This window comes from Gopherus evgoodei, chromosome 2 (genome assembly GCF_007399415.2).
Source record: "Gopherus evgoodei ecotype Sinaloan lineage chromosome 2, rGopEvg1_v1.p, whole genome shotgun sequence".
Taxonomy (NCBI): Eukaryota; Metazoa; Chordata; order Testudines; family Testudinidae; genus Gopherus; species Gopherus evgoodei.
Genome location: NC_044323.1, coordinates 298354156 through 298375036, shown reverse-complemented (window position 1 = coordinate 298375036; position 20881 = coordinate 298354156). Strand labels below are relative to the sequence as shown.

Below are 20881 nucleotides of genomic sequence, written 5' to 3'. Positions count from 1 at the left end.
AACCATCCCTCTCTGAGCCTTCAGCACGCCTGGTCCTCATTATCTCTCCTCTGTTTTACTGCTCCCCAGTCACTTACTGCAAGCAGCGCCATTCACGGGGTGCAGTACATCCCAGCGCTGCCACCAATTGTCACAGAGTCCCCGGGCAATGCTTTGGAACTGCTCCCCACTAAGCCAGGCAGGACTTTGGGGAGCCTCCTCTCCCTCGGAGCAGACTGTCTCCAGGGCAAGAAGCTCACACGTCTTCACCTCCTGGGTCTCTCCTTGGAGCATTCAGCATCCTCTGCCCCTCCGTGCGCTTCCCACAGCAAGCCCACCTCAATGGGGTCCTGGGGAAGCCACAGGGTCCTGCACCCCAACTTTGCAGTCAGACATGACTCTCAGCCAGCCAGTAACACAGAGGTTTATTCGATGACAGGAACAGGGTCTAAAACAGAGTTTGTAGGTACTGCAAGCCGAACCCCTCGGCCAGGTCCATTCTGGGGGGCAGTGAGCCAGACCCCCATGTCTGCACTTCACTCCTCGTCCCGAGCCAGCCCCAGACTGCCAACCCCTCCAGCCCCTCCTCTCTCCACAGCTCCTTTCCCAGGCCAGGAAGTCACCTGATCTCTTTGTCTCCAACACCTTCAGCTGGCACCTTTGCAGAGGAGGGGCCCAGGCCATCAGTTGCTAGGAGACAGAGTGCCAGGCATTTAGGGGCACTGGTCCCTTCCTCTGCAGCAACCACACACCCTTATCCCACCACCTAGATATTAAGAACTGCATAGGGGACACTGAGGCACCAACACAGTATTCAGAGAAAATGTTAAGAACACTCCCCGTTTGTCATGGTGCCCAGGTCCGCGCTCTGCCATACCTCGTCCTGGATCTGGTCAGCATCAGCGACCCTCCGCAGCGGGTCCCGGCTGGGCTGCAGAGCACTGACGAACTCGTAGTAATCAATGAAGCCATCACTGTTCATATCAAAGATACTGGCCACGGCACTCATCTCCAGGACATTAGTGGGGAATTCTGGGAAGGGCGGAGTGCGCTGTCAGAAAACCCTTCAGTGCCCCTGCAGCGGTTCCCCTGCGAACTGGGCAGCTCCCCGGCTCTGGTCTGGGTCTCCCTGGCCCCAGTCCTTCCCGGAGGAAGAAATTCCCCAGCGTCAGGGCCCTGACCCTCCCTCAACCACCGCTGCCAGTATCTGCCTGTGACGAAGTCGGGGGTTTTCTTGGGGTTTTCCGTGTTTTCCAGGGGTTGCATGCACAGGGGGTGGGACTCAGTGTCCCTGGGTGTTATTGGTTTAACGAGGTGAGGGGAGCGGGAGTTTGTTGGTACACAGGACCGGAGGGGGACTCGGGACCCCAGCTGATGGCCTGGAGGATGGAGACCCCAGCGACCGGTGACCTGGGGACCCGGAGACCCAGCTCAGGAGACACAGCCGATTCTGGCCAGTGGGGGGACAATGGGCTGCGGGGAGAGGACCCTGGTGACCTGCCCAGCCGGTTCCAGCCAGAGGGGCCAGAGGAGGGCTGAGAGGAGAGGAGACCCAGGCCTTCCTGGTCACGACCCTGTTTACCTGGAGAGAAGACAATGGACAGAGGGGGCTTGGGGCCGGGGATATCGGAGGCCCAGCTGGGAAGTAGAGGGGCTCGGGGCTGGAGAGGGGGAGCAGGCAGAGCCCACCTGGATGCACTGGGCTGAGGGAGCGAGGCCTGAGGCCCTGAGAGTTTCCTGTGCTGGGTTCAACTCTCAATAAACGCTCCTGTTTTACGCTGGCTGAATGTCGCTCCGGGCTAGAGAACAGGGTTGCATCAACCCCTTCGGGGGTGAGGAGGCCCAGGAGGTCCAGAGCGCGTGGACTCCCTGAGGGGGCCCACGGCAGAGACAGACGTGCTAAGGCTCAGAGACGTGCGGCTCCAGGAGGTGGAGGGGCCTGACCCTGAGAGAGAGTGGACCCCCAAGGAGGGCTGTCGCACTGGAAGGGGCACCCCCCACGGGGCCACGAGTGGGCACAATCTGTGAGTTCGTGACTCTGCCCTTACAATCCTACCAAAGCATCACTCCCCAATGATGCCTTCTAGTCACCGTGGAAACCAGGTGATGCGGGGAGGTGCAGCTTGTATCAACCAGGTCAACTGGACCCGGGCTCCCCAGATCCCCTGGAGCGACCCTCCCCCAACTCCAGGGCCCGGACCCCTGCTCACTGGAGGAGAGAACGCTCTGGATGAACTCCCGCTGGCTGATCCGCCCATCCTGGTCCCGGTCGATGCCTCGGAAAACATCCAGGATGCGGGATTTCCTGTGGCTGATCCACTGCATGTACCGCTTCCTCCAGATGCCAAAGTCAAAGTGCGCAAACTCCTCCACCTCAGAGACAGGGACGCCAGGAATGAACATGGGGGCAGCTCGGCTGGGCATGGGCTAGGAGACGGGGACCAAGTATGTGTGTCCTGCCCCCCAGGGCAGCTCAGCCATGGGGGTGGGGTGGGGAACGGAGCGTCTGTGCCCTGCCTCCCCAGGGTGACTCGGCCGAGCACGGGCCATGGGGGGAAACGGAGCATCTGTGCCCTGCCCCCCCAGGGTGACTCGGCCGAGCACGGGCCATGGGGGGAAACGGAGCATCTGTGCCCTGCCCCCCCAGGGTGACTCAGCTGAGCACGGGCCATGGGGGGAAACAGAGCATCTGTGCCCTGCCCCCCCAGGGTGACTCGGCCGAGCACGGGCCATGGGGGGAAACAGAGCATCTGTGCCCTGCCCCCCCAGGGTGACTCGGCCGAGCACGGGCCATGGGGGGAAACGGAGCATCTGTGCCCTGCCCCCCCAGGGTGACTCGGCCGAGCACGGGCCATGGGGGGAAACGGAGCATCTGTGCCCTGCCCCCCCAGGGTGACTCGGCCGAGCACGGGCCATGAGGGGGGAACGGAGCGTCTGTGCCCTGCCCCCCCAGGGTGGCTCGGCCGAGCACGGGCCATGGGGGGAAACAGAGCGTCTGTGCCCTGCCCCCCCAGGGTGACTCGGCCGAGCACGGGCCATGGGGGGAAACGGAGCATCTGTGCCCTGCCCCCCCAGGGTGACTCGGCCGAGCACGGGCCATGAGGGGGGAACGGAGCGTCTGTGCCCAGCCCCCCCAGGGTGGCTCGGCCGAGCACGGGCCATGAGGGGGGAACGGAGCGTCTGTGCCCTGCCCCCCCAGGGTGACTCGGCCGAGCATGGGCCATGAGGGGGGAACGGAGCGTCTGTGCCCTGCCCCCCCAGGGTGGCTCGGCCGAGCACGGGCCATGAGGGGGGAACGGAGCGTCTGTGCCCTGCCCCCCCAGGGTGACTCGGCCGAGCACGGGCCATGGGGGGAAACGGAGCGTCTGTGCCCTGCCCCCCCAGGGTGGCTCGGCCGAGCACGGGCAATGAGGGGGGAACGGAGCGTCTGTGCCCTGCCCCCCCAGGGTGGCTCAGCCGAGCACGGGCCATGAGGGGGGAACGGAGCGTCTGTGCCCTGCCCCCCCAGGGTGGCTCGGCCGAGCACGGGCCATGAGGGGGGAACGGAGCGTCTGTGCCCTGCCCCCCCAGGGTGGCTCAGCCGAGCACGGGCCATGAGGGGGGAACGGAGCGTCTGTGCCCTGCCCCCCCAGGGTGGCTCGGCCGAGCACGGGCCATGAGGGGGGAACGGAGCGTCTGTGCCCTGCCCCCCCAGGGTGGCTCGGCCGAGCACGGGCCATGAGGGGGGAACGGAGCGTCTGTGCCCTGCCCCCCCAGGGTGGCTCGGCCGAGCACGGGCCATGAGGGGGGAACGGAGCGTCTGTGCCTTGCCCCCCCAGGGTGGCTCGGCCGAGCACGGGCCATGGGGGGGGGAACGGAGCGTCCATGCCCTGCCCCCCCAGGGTGGCTCGGCCGGGAAAGGGCCATGGAGGAAACGGAGCACCTATGCCCTGCCCCCCCAGGGTGGCTCGGCTGGACAGGGGCCATGGGGGGGGAACGGAGCGTCCATGCCCTGCCCCCCCCCAGGGTGGCTCGGCTGGGCAGGGGCCATGGGGGGGGAATGGAGCGTCCATGCCCTGCCCCCCCAGGGTGGCTCGGCTGGGCAGGGGCCATGGGAGGGCGAACAGAGTGTCTGTGCCCTGCCCCCCCAGGGTGGCTCGGCCGGGCAGGGGCCATGGGGGGGGAATGGAGCGTCCATGCCCTGCCCCCCCAGGGTGGCTCGGCTGGGCAGGGGCCATGGGAGGGGGAACAGAGTGTCTGTGCCCTGCGCCCCCCAGGGTGGCTCGGCTGGACAGGGGCCATGGGGGGGGAACGGAGCGTCCATGCCCTGCCCCCCCAGGGTGGCTCGGCCGGGCAGGGGCCATGGGGGGGGAATGGAGCGTCCATGCCCTGCCCCCCCAGGGTGGCTCGGCTGGGCAGGGGCCATGGGAGGGGGAACAGAGTGTCTGTGCCCTGCGCCCCCCAGGGTGACTCGGCCGAGCACGGGCCATGGCTGCGGTTCTGTTGCCCGAAGCAGAGTGTGTGCTGTGGTTCACACTGCAGCCAGGCCCGGCTTCCATCCCATCAGCCAGCCTGCACCTACCCCAGCCTGCCACTCCCACAGACCCCACCTGCCACCTCTGCCAGGGAGAAGGGCCCAGCCAGCGCACAGGGCCTGGGCGACACTGCCATATCAGACACACCCAGCGGGTGCCCCAAGGACCATGCCAGCCGGTGGTGCTGGGCTGCCCTGTCCCTGCTCTGCCAGGGGTGTCTGACCTGTGCCGAGTTACCAGGTTTGAGGGGCACCCCTCGCTGGCCAGCGGGCTGGGTCTGGGCACACTCTGGCCTCCAGCATGCCCTGCTCTGACCTAGGCCCGTGCCTGTGACCGCCTCACAGACCCTGCTGCAGGGCCCCCAGGCTGCACCACAACCCATGAGACAAGGGCAGGAGCCCAACTCCCCTACCTCGCGCAGCCGCTGCAGGGCACTCTGCAGCCGGTACTGCCGGTCCAAGGCCAGGAGCCAAAGCTGCTGCCAGCGGTGCAGGAGCTGCGCCATGGGGGGACTCTGGGGCTCCAGGTCGATGAGCGGCACCTGGGGAGTGGTGCGAGGGGGTTTCACAATGCCGCGTCGCCCTGCAACCAACCAAGAGACAGGTCTCAGTGCCAATGGGGGGGGGGGATCGAGGGACAGTGAGGGGGGCTCCAGGGGGAAGTGGGAAGAGGCAGATTGAGGGGGGCGGTGAGGGGGGATCCAGGGGGAAGTGGGAAGAGGCAGATTGAGGGGGGCGGTGAGGGGGGATCCAGGGGGAGGTGAGGGTGGGGTCCAGCAGGTGGATCAAGAGGGAGGGGTGTGACGTTGCACTCCATATGTTTCAAGGAAATATGCTAATGAGTGGGAATATAATGTAACTGGAACATGCTTAATGTAAAAGGTCTCTAGTAAGGTATCATTACAAAGCTTATAATCTACTGAGATTGTTCATCCTATTTGTATAAATGGATCATTCTCGTATCTGAAACTAGACATATGAACTATAACTCTGAGGTCCTATTGTCATTATGCAAAGTGTAGGCCATTAATGGTGGCTTAGAATCTTGATGGCTCCCATTGACTAGGACAATTGGTTGAGAATGGGTTTATTTACCTGCAGGCCTTCCTGGGTACCTGACTTGGGTAATGAAGAATGAGGTCTTACTGTGACATGTGACCATGTCACCTGATACTGGAATCCATCTTAAACCTGGTACCTTTCCATTTAGAAGGAGGGGTGGGGACTTTAGAAGGAGAAGATGCTACTGTAGTGCCCATCTTTAAAAAAGGGAAGAAGAAGGATCCGGGGAACTACAGGTCAGTCAGCCTCACCTCAGTCCCTGGAAAAATCATGGAGCAGGTCCTCAAGGAATCAGTTCTGAAGCACTTAGAGGAGAGGAAAGTGATCAGGAACAGTCAGCATGGATTCACCAAGGGCAATTCATGCCTGACTAACCTAATTGCCTTCTGTGAGGAGATAACTGGGTCTGTGGATGAGGGGAAAGCAGTGGATGTGTTATTCCTTGATTTTAGCAAAGCTTTTGATATGGTCTCCCACAGTATTCTTGCCAGCAAGTTAAAGAAGTATGGGCTGGATGAATGGACTATAAGGTGGATAGAAAGCTGGCTAGGTCGTCGGGCTCAACGGGTAGTGATCAACGGCTCCATGTCTAGTTGGCAGCCGGTTTCAAGTGGAGTGCCCCAAGGATCAGTCCTGGGGCTGGTTTTGTTCAATATCTTCATTAATGATCTGGAGGATGGCATGGACTGCACTCTCAGCAAGTTTGCAGATGACACTAAACTGGGAGGAGTGGTAGATATGCTGGAGGGTAGGGATAGGATATAGAGGGACCTAGAGAAATTAGAGATTGGGCCAAAAGAAACCTGATGAGGTTCAACAAGGACAAGTGCAGAGTCCTGCACTTAGGATGGCAGAATCCCATTCACTGCTACAGACTAGGGACTGAATGGCTAGGAAACAGTTCTGCAGAAAAGGACCTAGAGGTTACAGTGGAGAAGCTGGATATGAGTCGACAGTGTGCCCTTGTTGCCAAGAAGGCTAACAGCATTTTGGGCTGTAGAAGTAGGGGCATTGCCAGCAGATCGAGGGACAAGATCATTCCCCTCTATTCAGCACTGGTGAGGCCTCATCTGGAGTACTGTGTCCAGTTTTGGGCCCCGCACTACAAGAAGGATGTGGAAAAATTGGAAAGAGTCCAGTGGAGAGCAACAAAAATGATTAGGGGGCTGGAGCACATGACTTATGAGGAGAGGCTGAGGGAACTGGGATTGTTTAGTCTGCAGAAGAGAAGAATGAGGGGGTATTTGACAGCTGCTTTCAACTACCTGAAAGTGGGTTCCAAAGAGGATGGATCTAGACTGTTCTCAGTGGTACCCAATGACAGAACAAGGAGCAATGGTCTCAAATTGCAGTGGAGGAGGTTTAGGTTGGATATTAGGAAACACTATTTCACTGAGAGTGGTGAAGCACTGGAATGGGTTCCCTAGGAAGGTGGTGGAATCTCCTTCCTTAGAGGTTTTTAAGATCAGGCTTGACAAAGCCCTGGCTGGGATGATTTAGTTGGTGTTGGCCCTGCTTTCAACAGGGGTTTGGACTAGGTGACCTCCTGAGGTCCCTTCCAACCCTGATATTCTATGATTCTATGACCCAGAGACAAAAGATTCCCACCTTGTGCCAAAGCTATAGAAGGGGGTTGAACAGAACAAAGGGGGCTGCAGTCATGAGAACACCTCGGCTTTCCACCTAAGGTGCCTGTTGGAACTAACAAGGTCTGTACCGGGGAAAGGTTGGGCCCAGACTAGGAACCAGTCTAGTCTGTGAAAGAAGCTTATTGGAACATCTCTGAGGGTGAGATTTACCTGTAAACAGTTTTGTAAATGTATTCGGCTTAGACTTGTGTTTTGTTTTATTTTGCTTGGTAACTTACTTTGTTCTGTCTGTTATTACTTAAAACCACGTAAATTCTACTTTTTATACTTAATAAAATCACTTTTGTATAATAATTAACCCAGAGTAAGTGATCAATACCTGGGGGAGCAAACAGCTGTGCATCCCTCTCTGTCAGTGTTATAGAGGGTGGACAATTTATGAGTTTACCCTGTATAAGCTGTATACAGAGTAAAACGGATTTATTTGGGGTTTGGATCCCATTGGGAGCTGGGTGTCTGGGTGCTGGAGATAGGTGACCTGCTGAGCAGTTTTTGGTTAAAGTCTGCAGCTTTGGAAGTGTGGTTCAGACCTGGGTCTGTGTTTCAGCAGGCTGGTGTGGCTGGCTCAACCAGGCAGGGTTCTGGAGTCCCAAGCTGGCAGGGAAAACAGGCTCAGAGGTAATTACAGTACACCAGGTGACGGTCCCAAGGGGGTCTGTGTGACCGAACCCATCACAAGGGGGCAGTGATGGGGGCTCCAGAGGGAAGTGGGAGGTGGCAGATTGTGGGGGGCAGTGAGGGGGGCTCCAGAGAGCAGTGAGGGGGGCTCCAGGAGGAAGTGGGAGGTGGCAGATTGTGGGAGGCAGTGAGAGGGGATCCAGGGGGCAGTGAGGGGAGATCCAGGGGGAAGTGGGAGGTGGCAGATTGTAGGGGTGTGATGAACTAGGAATGTTCTTAATGTTTTCTCTGAATACTGTGTTGGTGCCTCAGTGTCCCCATGGCAGTTCTTAACTATCTGGCAGAGCAAAGGGCCAGGGCACCTAAATGCCTGACACTCTGTCTCCTAGCAACTGATGGCCTGGGCCCCTCCCCTGCAAAGGTGCCAGCTGAAGGTGTTGGAGACAAAGGGATCAGGTAACCTCCTGGCCTGGGAAAGGGGCTGAGCAGAGAGGAGGGGCTGGGAGGGGTTGTTAATCTGGAGCTGGCTGGGGACGAGGAGTGAAGTGCAGACCTGGGGGGTCTGGCTCACTGCCCCCCAGAATGGACCCGGCCGAGGGGTCCGGTTCGCTGTCTCTACAAGCTCTGTTTTAGACCCTGCTCCTGTCATTGAATAAACCTCTGTGTTACTGGCTGGCTGAGAGTCACGTCTGACTGCAAAGTGGGGGTGCAGAACCCGGTGGCTTCCCCAGGACCCCGCTGGGGTGGACTCGCTGTGGGAAGCGCACGGAGGGGCAGAGGATGCTGAATGCTCCAAGGAGAGACCCAGGAGGTGAAGCCGTGTGAGCTTCTTGCCCTGGAGACAGTCTGCTCCAAGGGAGAGGAGGCTCCCCAAAGTCCTGACTGGCTTGGTGGGGAGCAGTTCCAGAGCATCGCTCGGGGACTCCGTGACAGGGGGGCAGTGAGGGAGGCTCCAGGGAGCAGTGAGAGGGGCTCAAGGGGGCAGTGAGGGGGACTCCAGGGGCAAGTGGGAGGGATTCAAGGGGGCAGTGAGGGGGACTCCAGGGGCAAGTGGGAGGGATTCAAGGGGGCAGTGAGGGGGACTCCAGGGGGCAGCGAGGGGGATCCAGGAACAGGCGTGGGAGCCAGTGAGGGGGGCTCCAAGGGGTAGCGAGGGGGGCTCCAGAGGGAAGTGGGAGATGGCAGATTGTGGGGGGCAGTGAGGGGAGCTCCAGGGGGTAGTGAGGGGGCTCCAGGAGCAGGCGTGGGAGCCAGTGGGGGCAGTGAGGGGGGCTCCAGGGGGTAGCGAGGGGGCTCCAGGGGCAAGTGGGAGGGGCTCAAGGGGGCAGTGAGAGGGACTCCAGGGGGCAGCGAGGGGCATCCAGGAACAGGCGTGGGAGCCAGTGAGGGGGGCTCCAGGGGGAAGTGGGAGGTGGCAGATGGTGGGGGGCAGCGAGGGGAGCTCCAGGGGGTAGCGAGGGGGGCTCCAGGGAGTAGCGAGGGAGCTCCAGGAGCAGGCGTGGGAGCCAGTGGGGGCAGTGAGTGGGGCTCCAGGGGGCAGCGAGGGGGGCTCCAGGGGGCAGTGAGGGGGCTCCAGGAGCAGGCGTGGGAGCCAGTGGGGGCAGTGAGGGGGGCTGCAGGAGCAGGCGTGGGAGCCAGTGGGGGCAGTGAGGGGAGGCTCCAGGGGGAAGTGGAAGATGGCAGATTGTGGGGGGCAGTGAGGGGGGCTCCAGGGGGTAGCGAGGGGGGCTCCAGGGGGAAGTGGGAGATGGCAGATTGTGGGGGGCAGCGAGGGGGCTCCAGGAGCAGGCGTGGCAGCCAGTGGGGGGCAGTGAGGGAGGCTCCAGGGGGTAGCGAGGGGGGCTCCAAAGGGAAGTGGGAGATGGCAGATTGTGGGGGGCAGCGAGGGGAGCTCCAGGGGGTAGTGAGGGGGGCTCCCGGGGGCAGCGAGGGGGCTCCAAGGGGAAGTGGGAGATGGTAGATTGTGGGGGGCCGTGAGGCGGGTTCGGGGGGGTAGTGAGGGGGGCTCCAGGGAGTAGCGAGGGGGGCTCCAGGGGCAAGTGGGAGGGGCTCAAGGGGGCAGTGAGGGGGACTCCAGGGGCAGCGAGGGGGATCCAAAAACAGGCCTGGGAGCCAGTGAGGAGGGCTCCAGGGAGAAGTGGGAGGTGGCAGATTGTGGGGGGCAGCGAGGGGAGCTCCAGGGGGTAGTGAGGGGGGCTCCAGGGAGTAGCGAGGGGGTTCCAGGAGCAGGCGTGGGAGCCAGTGGGAGCAGTGAGGGGGGCTCCAGGGGGCAGTGAGGGGGCTCCAGGAGCAGGCGTGGGAGCCAGTGGGGGCAGTGAGGGGGGCTCCAGGAGCAGGCGTGGGAGCCAGTGGGGGCAGTGAGGGGGGCTCCAGGGGGCAGTGAGGGGAGGTGGAAGATGGCAGATTGTGGGGGGCAGTGGAGGGGGGCTCCAGGGGTAAGTGGGAGATGGCAAATTGTGGGCGGCAGCGAGGAGAGCTCCAGGGGGCAGCGACGGGGGCTCCAGGGGGCAGCGAGGGGGCTCCAGGAGCAGGCGTGGCAGCCAGTGGGGGCAGTGAGGGGGGCTCCAGGGGGTAGCGAGGGGGGCTCCAGGGGGAAGTGGGAAATGGCAGATTGTGGGGGGCAGCGAGGGGGGCTCCAGGGAGTAGTGAGGGGGGCTCCAGGGTGCAGTGAGGGGGCTCCAGGGGGAAGTGGGAGATGGTAGATTGTGGGGGGCAGCGAGGGGGGCTCCAGGGGGTAGTGAGGGGGGCTCCAGGGAGTAGCGAGGGTGGCTCCAGGGGGAAGTGGGAGATGGTAGATTGTGGGGGGTAGTGAGGAGGACTCCAGGGGGCAGTGAGGGGGCTCCAGGAGCAGGCATGGCAGCCAGTGGGGGCAGTGAGGGAGGCTCCAGGGAGTAGTGAGGGGGGCTCCAGGGGGAGCGAGGGGGCTCCAGGGGGAAGTGGGAGATGGTAGATTGTGGGGGGCAGTGAGGGAGGCTCCAGGGAGTAGTGAGGGGGGCTCCAGGGGGAGCGAGGGGGCTCCAGGGAGAAGTGGGAGGTGGGAGATTGTGGGGGGCAGCGAGGGGAGCTCCAGGGGGTAGTGAGGGGGGCTCCAGGGAGTAGCGAGGGGGTTCCAGGAGCAGGCGTGGGAGCCAGTGGGAGCAGTGAGGGGGGCTCCAGGGGGCAGTGAGGGGGCTCCAGGAGCAGGCGTGGGAGCCAGTGGGGGCAGTGAGGGGGGCTCCAGGGGGCAGTGAGGGGAGGCTCCAGGGGGAAGTGGGAGATGGCAGATTGTGGGGGGCAGTGGAGGGGGGCTCCAGGGGTAAGTGGGAGATGGCAGATTGTGGGCGGCAGCGAGGGGAGCTCCAGGGGGCAGCGACGGGGGCTCCAGGGGGCAGCGAGGGGGGCTCCAGGAGCAGGCGTGGCAGCCAGTGGGGGCAGTGAGGGGGGCTCCAGGGGGTAGTGAGGGGGGCTCCAGGGGGCAGCGAGGGGGCTCCAGGAGCAGGCATGGGAGCCAGTGGGGGCAGTGAGGGGGGCTCCAGGGGGTAGCGAGGGGGGCTCCCGGGGGCAGCGAGGGGGCTCCAGGGGGAAGTGGGAGATGGCAGATTGTGGGGGGCAGCGAGGGGGGCTCCAGGGAGTAGTGAGGGGGGCTCCAGGGGGCAGTGAGGGGGCTCCAGGGGGAAGTGGGAGATGGTAGATTGTGGGGGGCAGCGAGGCGGGCTCCAGGGGACAGCAAGGGGGCTCCAGGAGCAGGCGTGGCAGCCAGTGGGGGCAGTGTGGGAGGCTCCAGGGGGTAGCGAGGGGGGCTCCGGGGGAAGTGGGAGATGGCAGATTGTGGGGGGCAGCGAGGGGGGCTCCAGGGGGTAGTGAGGGGGGCTCTAGGGAGTAGCGAGGGGGGCTCCAGGGGGAAGTGGGAGATGGCAGATTGTGGGGGGTAGTGAGGGGGGCTCCAGGGGGCAGCTAGGGGGGCTCCAGGGGGTAGTGAGGGGGGCTCTAGGGAGTAGCGAGGGGGGCTCCAGGGGGAAGTGGGAGATGGCAGATTGTGGGGGGTAGTGAGGGGGGCTCCAGGGGGCAGCGAGGGGGCTCCAGGAGCAGGCGTGGCAGCCAGTGGGGGCAGTGTGGGAGGCTCCAGGGGGTAGCGAGGGGGGCTCTGGGGGAAGTGGGAGATGGCAGATTGTGGGGGGCAGCGAGGGGAGCTCCAGGGGGTAGTGAGGGGGGCTCCCGGGGGCAGCGAGGGGGCTCCAGGGGGAAGTGGAGATGGCAGATTGTGGGGGCCAGCGAGGGGGGCTCCAGAGGGTAGTGAGGGGGGCTCCAGGGGGCAGCGAGGGGGCTCCATGGGGAAGTGGGAGATGGCAGATTGTGGGGGGCAGTGAGGGGAGCTCCAGGGGTTAGTGAGGGGGGCTCCCGGGGGCAGCGAGGGGGCTCCAGGAGCAGGCGTGGCAGCCAGTGGGGGCAGTGTGGGAGGCTCCAGGGGGTAGCGAGGGGGGCTCTGGGGGAAGTGGGAGATGGCAGATTGTGGGGAGTAGTGAGGGGGGCTCCAGGGGGCAGCGAGGGGGCTCCAGGAGCAGGCGTGGCAGCCAGTGGGGGCAGTGTGGGAGGCTCCAGGGGGTAGCGAGGGGGGCTCTGGGGGAAGTGGGAGATGGCAGATTGTGGGGGGCAGCGAGGGGAGCTCCAGGGGGTAGTGAGGGGGGCTCCCGGGGGCAGCGAGGGGGCTCCAGGGGGAAGTGGAGATGGCAGATTGTGGGGGCCAGCGAGAGGGGCTCCAGAGGGTAGTGAGGGGGGCTCCAGGGGGCAGCGAGGGGGCTCCAGGGGGAAGTGGAGATGGCAGATTGTGGGGGCCAGCGAGGGGGGCTCCAGGGGGTAGTGAGGGGGGCTCCCGAGGGCAGCGAGGGGGCTCCAGGGGGAAGTGGAGATGGCAGATTGTGGGGGCCAGCGAGGGGGGCTCCAGAGGGTAGTGAGGGGGGCTCCAGGGGGCAGCGAGGGGGCTCCAGGGGGAAGTGGGAGATGGCAGATTGTGGGGGGCAGTGAGGGGAGCTCCAGGGAGTAGCGAGGTGGGCTCCAGGGGCAAGTGGGAGGGGCTCAAGGGGGCAGTGAGGGGGACTCCAGGGGGCAGCGAGGGGGATCCAGGGGGAAGTGGGAGATGGCAGATTGTGGGGGGCAGTGAGGGGAGCTCCAGGGAGTAGCGAGGGGGCTCCAGGAGCAGGCGTGGCAGCCAGTGGGGGCACCCTTACCTGCAGCCAGCCTGCGGGTGGCCGGCGGCCCCAGCTCCGGGGCCAGCTTGCGCTTGCAGCTCTTCGTGACCTTCTCCACATCCGGCTGTTTGCGGTTGAGCTCCTCCATGAACTCCTGGGCAGGAGAGTCGGCGTGAGCGGGAGCAGAGCCCGGGCTCCTCCCAGCGGGGCCCCACCACTGGGGGCTGGCAGGCAGGGCCCCAGTACAAGCCAGGGCAGATCTCATGGGCCAGCTGGGCGGTTCTACCTGGGGCCAGGCTGGTCACTGGGGCAGAGCCCTCTCACCCCCCCGCTCCTGGACACTGGGTGGGCCACAGAGCGACCAGGCCCGGCCCCAAAGAGCTTCTAGGCTGAGATGACACGGGGCAGTGCGGCGATGGGGGCGAGGGACATCACTGCCCCATGGGGGTTGGGGGGAGGGTCAGAGCCCCATGGGGCCAGGGCAGTGTGACGATGGGGGCGAGGGACATTACTGCCCCATGGGGGTTGGGGGGAGGGTCAGAGCCCCATGGGGCCAGGGCAGTGTGACGATGGGGGCGAGGGACATCACTGCCCCATGGGGGTTGGGGGGAGGGTCAGAGCCCCATGGGGCCAAGGCAGTGTGACGATGGGGGCGAGGGACATCACTGCCCCATGGGGGTTGGGGGGAGGGTCAGAGCCCCATGGGGCCAAGGCAGTGTGACGATGGGGACAAGGACATCACTGCCTCATGGGGGTAGGGCAGGGGGTTCAGGCCTTGGGCCAGTAGGGGCAAGAAGCAGTGATGTGCTGAGCTGGGCAGTGGATGGCAGAGGAGGGGATGGTAGGGGATGATGGGGGGCGGGGGCAGGGGAGGTGTTGGAGGGGACAGAGGGGGCAGCAGAGGGGAATGGCAGGGGGCGGTGGGGGCAGAGGGGGGAGTGGCAGTGGAAGGGGGTGGCAGTGGGGGCAGCAGAGGGAAATGGCAGGGGTGTGGCAGCGGCAGAGGGGGAAATGGCAGCGGACGGGGTGGCAGAGGGGGCAGCAGAGGGGAATGGCAGGGGGTGGTGGGGGCAGAGGGGGAATGGCAGCGGAATGGGGGCAGAGGGGGTATAGCAGGGGGCAGTGGGGGCAGGAGAGGGGAATGGCAGGGGTGTGGCGGGGGCAGAGGGGGAATGGCAGGGGGCAGTAGGGGCAGCAAAGGGGAATGGCATGGGGTGGCGGGGGCAGAGGGGGAATGGAAGCAGAGGGGAATGGCAGGGGGCGGTGTGGGCAGGAGAGGGGAATGGCAGGGGGCAGCGGAGGCAGGAGAGGGGAATGGCAGGGGGAAGCAGGGGCAGGAGAGGGGAATGGCAGGGGGCAGCAGGGGCAGAGGGGGAATGGCAAGGGGCAGCGGGGACAGGAGAGGGGAATGGCAGGGGTGTGGCGGGGGTAGAGGGGGAATGGCAGGGGGCAGCGGGGGCAGGAGAGGGGAATGGCAGGGGTGTGGCGGGGCAGAGGGGGAATGGCAGGGGGCAGCGGGGGCAGGAGAGGAAAATGGCAGGGGGCAGCGGGGGCAGAGGGGGAATGGCAAGGGGCAGCGGGGGCAAGAGAGGGGAATGGCAGGGGTGTCGCGGGGGCAGAGGGGGAATGGCAGGGGGCAGCAGGGACAGGAGAGGGAAATTGCAGGGGGCAGCGTGGGCAGAGGGGGAATGGCAGGGGGCAGCGGGGGCAGGAGAGGGGAATGGCAGGGGTGTGGCGGGGGCAGAGGGGGAATGGCAGGGGGCAGCGGGGACAGGAGAGGGGAATGGCAGGGGTGTGGCAGGGGCAGAGGGGGAATGGCAGGGGGAAGCAGGGGCAGGAGAGGGGAATGGCAGGGGTGTGGCGGGGCAGAGGGGGAATGGCAGGGGGCAGCGGGGGCAGGAGAGGAAAATGGCAGGGGGCAGCGGGGGCAGAGGGGGAATGGCAAGGGGCAGCGGGGGCAAGAGAGGGGAATGGCAGGGGTGTCGCGGGGGCAGAGGGGGAATGGCAGGGGGCAGCGGGGGCAGGAGAGGGGAATGGCAGGGGTGTGGCGGGGCAGAGGGGGAATGGCAGGGGGCAGCGGGGGCAGGAGAGGAAAATGGCAGGGGGCAGCGGGGGCAGAGGGGGAATGGCAAGGGGCAGCGGGGGCAAGAGAGGGGAATGGCAGGGGTGTCGCGGGGGTAGAGGGGGAATGGCAGGGGGCAGCGGGGGCAGGAGAGGGGAATGGCAGGGGTGTGGCGGGGCAGAGGGGGAATGGCAGGGGGCAGCGGGGGCAGGAGAGGAAAATGGCAGGGGGCAGCGGGGGCAGAGGGGGAATGGCAAGGGGCAGCGGGGGCAAGAGAGGGGAATGGCAGGGGTGTCGCGGGGGCAGAGGGGGAATGGCAGGGGGCAGCAGGGACAGGAGAGGGAAATTGCAGGGGGCAGCGTGGGCAGAGGGGGAATGGCAGGGGGCAGCGGGGGCAGGAGAGGGGAATGGCAGGGGTGTGGCGGGGGCAGAGGGGGAATGGCAGGGGGCAGCGGGGACAGGAGAGGGGAATGGCAGGGGTGTGGCAGGGGCAGAGGGGGAATGGTAGGGGGAAGCAGGGGCAGGAGAGGGGAATGGCAGGGGTGTGGCAGGGGCAGAGGGGGAATGGCAGGGGGAAGCGGGGGCAGGAGAGGGGAATGGCAGGGGTGTGGCGGGGGCAGGAGAGGGGAATGGCAGGGGGAAGCAGGGGCAGGAGAGGGGAATGGCAGGGGTGTGGCGGGGGCAGAGGGCGAATGGCAGGGGGCAGCAGGGGCAGGAGAGGGGAATGGCAGGGGTGTGGCGGGGGCAGGAGAGGGGAATGGCAGGGGTGTGGCGGGGGCAGAGGGGGAATGGCAGGGGGAAGCGGGGGCAGGAGAGGGGAATGGCAAGGGTGTGGCGGGGGCAGAGGGCGAATGGCAGGGGGCAGCAGGGGCAGGAGAGGGGAATGGCAGGGGTGTGGCGGGGGCAGGAGAGGGGAATGGCAGGGGTGTGGCGGGGGCAGAGGGGGAATGGCAGGGGGAAGCGGGGGCAGGAGAGGGGAATGGCAAGGGTGTGGCGGGGGCAGAGGGGGAATGGCAGCAGAGGGGGCAGGTACCGGCCCGGCCCCTTTACCACGTGCTGGGAGCTGAGCTCCTCCAGCTGCTGGGCGTCGTCGGGCAGCGTCTCCTGGTCCCTCAGGCTCAGCGACTCCTCAGCCGCTGCAATCCAGTCGACGAGCCGGCCCATCTCCTCCCGCTCCGCGGCCAGCCTGGCCGTCTGGGCCTGGAGCCGCTCGCCCTGCTGCTGCGCCCAGCTCAGCACCTGCACACACGGGCAGTGACCGGGGGCAGCTTGGAGCAGAGACTGGGGGGAGGCACCCCCTGGCCACAGACCAGGGGGAGCAATGAGGGCACAAGCAGGCCTGTGGGCACAGGGCATCAAGGGTACGAATTGGGGGCTCATGGGCCCAGGGCACTGAGGACACTCACCGTGGGCCGCATGGGAAAAGGGAACGGAGGACGTGGACTGAGGGGCAGCAGGGACACAGCCCGGGGAGCCCGCGGGCACCGAGGAGACGGCGTGGAGCCCCGTGGGCACAGGGTGCCGCAGATAGAGACCAGGTCCCCGTGGGCACAGGGTGCCGCAGAGAGAGACCAGGGCCCCGTGGGCACAGGGTGCCGCAGACAGAGACCAGGGCCCCGTGGGCACAGGGTGTCGCAGACAGAGACCAGGGCCCCGTGGGCACAGGGTGCAAGCTATAGCACTGTGTCTCCAGAAGGGCGTCTGTCACTTGTCCACGTTGCGCTGTGTCCAGGGGTGATTTGGCCGCTTCGTGTCCAGTGTTGTGACAGGCTCAGGTAGGGAGGCCTGGCAGGCACCCGGGGCGGGGGGGGGGGGGGGGGTCACCACTCACACAGGTTCCACACCCTCCCCACAAGGGAGACGCAGCAGGAAGCCAGTGACTGTCACCTGTTAGCTCCTCTGCTGGGGCAGCCCGTGGGTGTTCTCCCAGACCAGCTGGGTTCCCTGGCCAGCCAGATGCCCCTCCGGGCCAGAACCCACGGAAGGGTGAGGGGAGCGGGGCCACGCAGGGCCTGTCCTACTGCAGAGCGGGCTGGGACCATAGGGCTGAGCTGAAGGGCCTGTGCGCTGCTGAGGAAGCAGGTGGGGTCTGGCCTGATGTGTCTGGCACTGGACAGCGAGAGGAGGGCAGCCTGACCACCTGTGGCTGGAGCCTGTCCCACTGGTGGAAGGACTGCTAGGAACAGATGGCGTTCACCTTTCGAAGAGGGGAAAGGCCTTATTTGCGCACAGACTGGCTAACCTAGTAAGGAGGGCTTTAAACTAGGTTCGACGGGGACAGGTGAGCAAAGCCCACAGGTAAGTGGGGAACAAGACCTGGGAGATGGGTTGGAAACAGGAGGGAGCACGGGCTATAATGGCAGAGAGGAAGGAGGGTCAGGGCGAAGCTGGGAGGCAAGATCAAACCAGTATCTTAGATGCCTTTATACAAATGCAAGAAGTATGGGTAATAAGCAGGAAGAACTGGAAGTGCTAATAAATAAATACAACTATGACATTATTGGCATTACTGAAACTTGGTGGGATAATACACACGACTGGAATGTTGGTGTGGATGGGTACAGTTTGCTCAGGAAGGATAGACAGGGGAAAAAGGGAGGAGGTGTTGCCTTATATATTAAAAATGTACACACTTGGACTGAGGTGGAGATGGACATAGGAGACGGAAGGGTGGAGAGTCTCTGGGTTAGGCTAAAAGGGGTAAAAAACACGGGTGATGTTGTGCTGGGAGTCTACTACAGGCCACCTAATCAGGCGGAAGAGGTGGATGAGGCTTTTTTCAAACAACTAACAAAATCATCCAAAGCCCAAGATTTGGTGGTGATGGGGGACTTCAACTATCCAGATATATGCTGGGAAAATAACACCGCGGGGCACAGACTATCCAATAAGTTCCTGGACTGCATTGCAGACAACTTTTTATTTCAGAAAGTTGAAAAAGCTACTGGGGGGAAGCTGTTCTAGACTTGATTTTAACCAATAGGGAGGAACTTGTTGAGAATTTGAAAGTAGAAGGAAGCTTGGGTGAAAGTGATCATGAAATCTTAGAATTTGCAATTCTAAGGAAAGGTAGAAGGGAGTACAGCAAAATAGAGACCATGGATTTCAGGAAGGCGGATTTTGGTAAGAAGCTCAGAGGCTGATAAGTAAGGTCCCATGGGAATCAAGACTGAGGGGAAAAACGACTGAGGAAAGTTGGCAGTTTTTCAAAGGGACACTATTAAGGGCCCAAAAGCAAGTTATTCCGATGGTTAGGAAAGATAGAAAATGTGGCAAAAGACCACCTTGGCTTACCCTTGAGATCTTGCGTGACCTACAAAATAAAAAGGTGTCATATAAAAAATGGAAACTAGGTCAGATCACGAAGGATGAATATAGGCAAATAACACAGGAATGCAGAGGCAAGATTAGAAAAGCAAAGGCACAAAATGAACTCAAACTAGCTATGGGAATAAAGGGAAACAAGAAGACTTTTTATCAATACATTAGAAGCAAGAGGAAGACTAAGGATAGGGTAGGCCCACTGCTCAGTGAGGAGGGAGAAACAGTAACGGGAGACTTGGAAATGGCAGAGATACTTAATGACTTCTTTGTTTCGGTCTTCACTGAGAAGTCTGAAGGAATGTCTAGTATAGTGAATGCTTACGGGAAGAGGGTAGGTTTAGAAGAGAAAATAAGGAAAGAGCAAGTAAAAAATCACTTAGAAAAGTTAGATGCCTGCAAGTCACCAGGGCCTGATGAAATGCATCCTAGAATACTCAAGGCGTTAATAGAGGAGGTATCTGAGCCTCTAGCTATTATCTTTGGGAAATCATGGGAGACGGGGGAGATTCCAGAAGACTGGAAGGGGGCAAATATAGTGCCCATCTATAAAAAGCGAAATAAAAACAACCCAGGAAACTACAGACCAGTTAGTTTAACTTCTGTGCCAGGGAAGATAATGGAGCAGGTAATCAAAGAAATCATCTGCAAACACTTGGAAGGTGGTAAGGTGATAGGGAATAGCCAGCATGGATTTGTAAAGAACAAATCATGTCAAACTAATCTGATAACGTTCTTTGATAGGATAACGAGCCTTGTGGATAAGGGAGAAGCGGTGGATGTGATATACCTAGACTTTAGTAAGGCATTTGATACAGTTTCGCATGATATTCTTATAGATAAGCTAGGAAAGTACAATTTAGATGGGGCTACTATAAGGTGGGTGCATAACTGGCTGGATAACCGTACTTGTTAATGGCTCCCAATCCTGCTGGAAAGGTATAACAAGTGGGGTTCCGCAGGGGTCTTTTTTGGGACCGGTTCTGTTCAATATCTTCATCAACGATTTAGATGTTGGCATAGAAAGTACGCTTAATAAGTTTGCGGACGATACCAAACTGGGAGGGATTGCAACTGCTCTGGAGGACAGGGTCAAAATTCAAAATGATCTGGACAAATTGGAGAAATGGTCTGAGGTAAACAGGATGAAGTTCAATAAAGATAAATGCAAAGTGCTCCACTTAGGAAGGAACAATCAGTTTCACACATACAGAATGGGAAGAGACTGTCTAGGAAGGAGTATGGCAGAAAGAGATCTAGGGGTCATAGTGGACCACAAGCTTAATATGAGTCAACAGTGTGATACTGTTGCAAAAAAAGCAAACGTGATTCTGGGATGCATTAACAGGTGTGTTGTAAACAAGACACGAGAAGTCATTCTTCCGCTTTACTCTGCGCTGGTTAGGCCTCAACTGGAGTATTGTGTCCAGTTCTGGGCACCGCATTTCAAGAAAGATGTGGAGAAATTGGAGAGGGTCCAGAGAAGAGCAACAAGAATGATTAAAGGTCTTGAGAACATGACCTGTGAAGGAAGGCTGAAGGAACTGGGTTTGTTTAGTTTGGAAAAGAGAAGACTGAGAGGGGACATGATAGCAGTTTTCAGGTATCTAAAAGGGTGTCATCAGGAGGAGGGAGAAAACTTGTTCACCTTAGCCTCCAATGATAGAACAAGAAGCAATGGGCTTAAACTGCAGCAAGGGAGATTTAGGTTGGACATTAGGAAAAAGTTCCTAACTGTCAGGGTAGTTAAACACTGGAATAGATTGCCTAGGGAAGTTGTGGAATCTCCATCGCTGGAGATATTTAAGAGTAGGTTAGATAAATGTCTATCAGGGATGGTCTAGACGGTATTTGGTCCTGCCATGAGGGCAGGGGACTGGACTCGATGACCTCTCGAGGTCCCTTCCAGTCCTAGAGTCTATGAGTCTATGAGTCTATGGTACAGACTGCATGCCGGGCATGTGGGAATCCCCTCAGCTCCCAAGCCCTGCCCCAGGGCCCACCACACCGCAGGGCAGGCACTGAAGAAGTCCCACTGTCTGGGTCAGGAAGAGCCTGGGCGGGGGGCCGAGGTCAAGGGGAAAGGGGCGATGCAGGTGGCCAGCCCAGGTCCAGTCTGGGCTGTGTGCTGGGCCACGGGAGCCCATGGACCCCAGCTCATCCCCTGGGATGCTGGTGGGTGCCCTGAGGCTCTGCCTGCCCCAGCCCGGCGGGCTCTGCTCACACTCACCTCCTGGAAGCGGCTTTTGGCCACGGTGATCCAGGACTTGATGGTCACGATGGAGTCGGGGTGGCAGGCAGACAGGATCTCCTCTCCCAGGGACGTGATGCACTCCAGCTCGAGCTGCTGGCACTGCAGAGTCTTCATCAGCTCCTGCTCCGGATGCAAGGACAGCTCAGCTCCGCAGCGTGCCCGAGAGTTGCTGAGCCGGGCTGGGGGGGCCACCGATCGGGGCAGGGGGGGCTTCCGAGCCGGGCTGAGGGGGCTGCTGGGATGGGCTGAGGGGGACTG

General features: G+C 61.9%; 1 protein-coding gene across 3 annotated transcripts in view; it reads right to left on the bottom strand.

The window, feature by feature from the left end:
- LOC115647244 (dystonin-like) overlaps nucleotides 1-20881 on the bottom strand; it is a 145772-nt gene that overhangs the window by 11759 nt on the left and 113132 nt on the right. For all 3 annotated transcript variants that reach the window (XM_030554119.1, XM_030554121.1, XM_030554120.1), the window contains 6 exons: nucleotides 20600-20743; nucleotides 16099-16287; nucleotides 13026-13140; nucleotides 4906-5075; nucleotides 2190-2352; nucleotides 857-1011 (listed from right to left, as the gene is read on the bottom strand). In XM_030554119.1, coding sequence (XP_030409979.1) covers nucleotides 857-1011; nucleotides 2190-2352; nucleotides 4906-5075; nucleotides 13026-13140; nucleotides 16099-16287; nucleotides 20600-20743 — 936 coding nt within the window. The remainder of the gene's footprint in view (nucleotides 1-856; nucleotides 1012-2189; nucleotides 2353-4905; nucleotides 5076-13025; nucleotides 13141-16098; nucleotides 16288-20599; nucleotides 20744-20881) is intronic.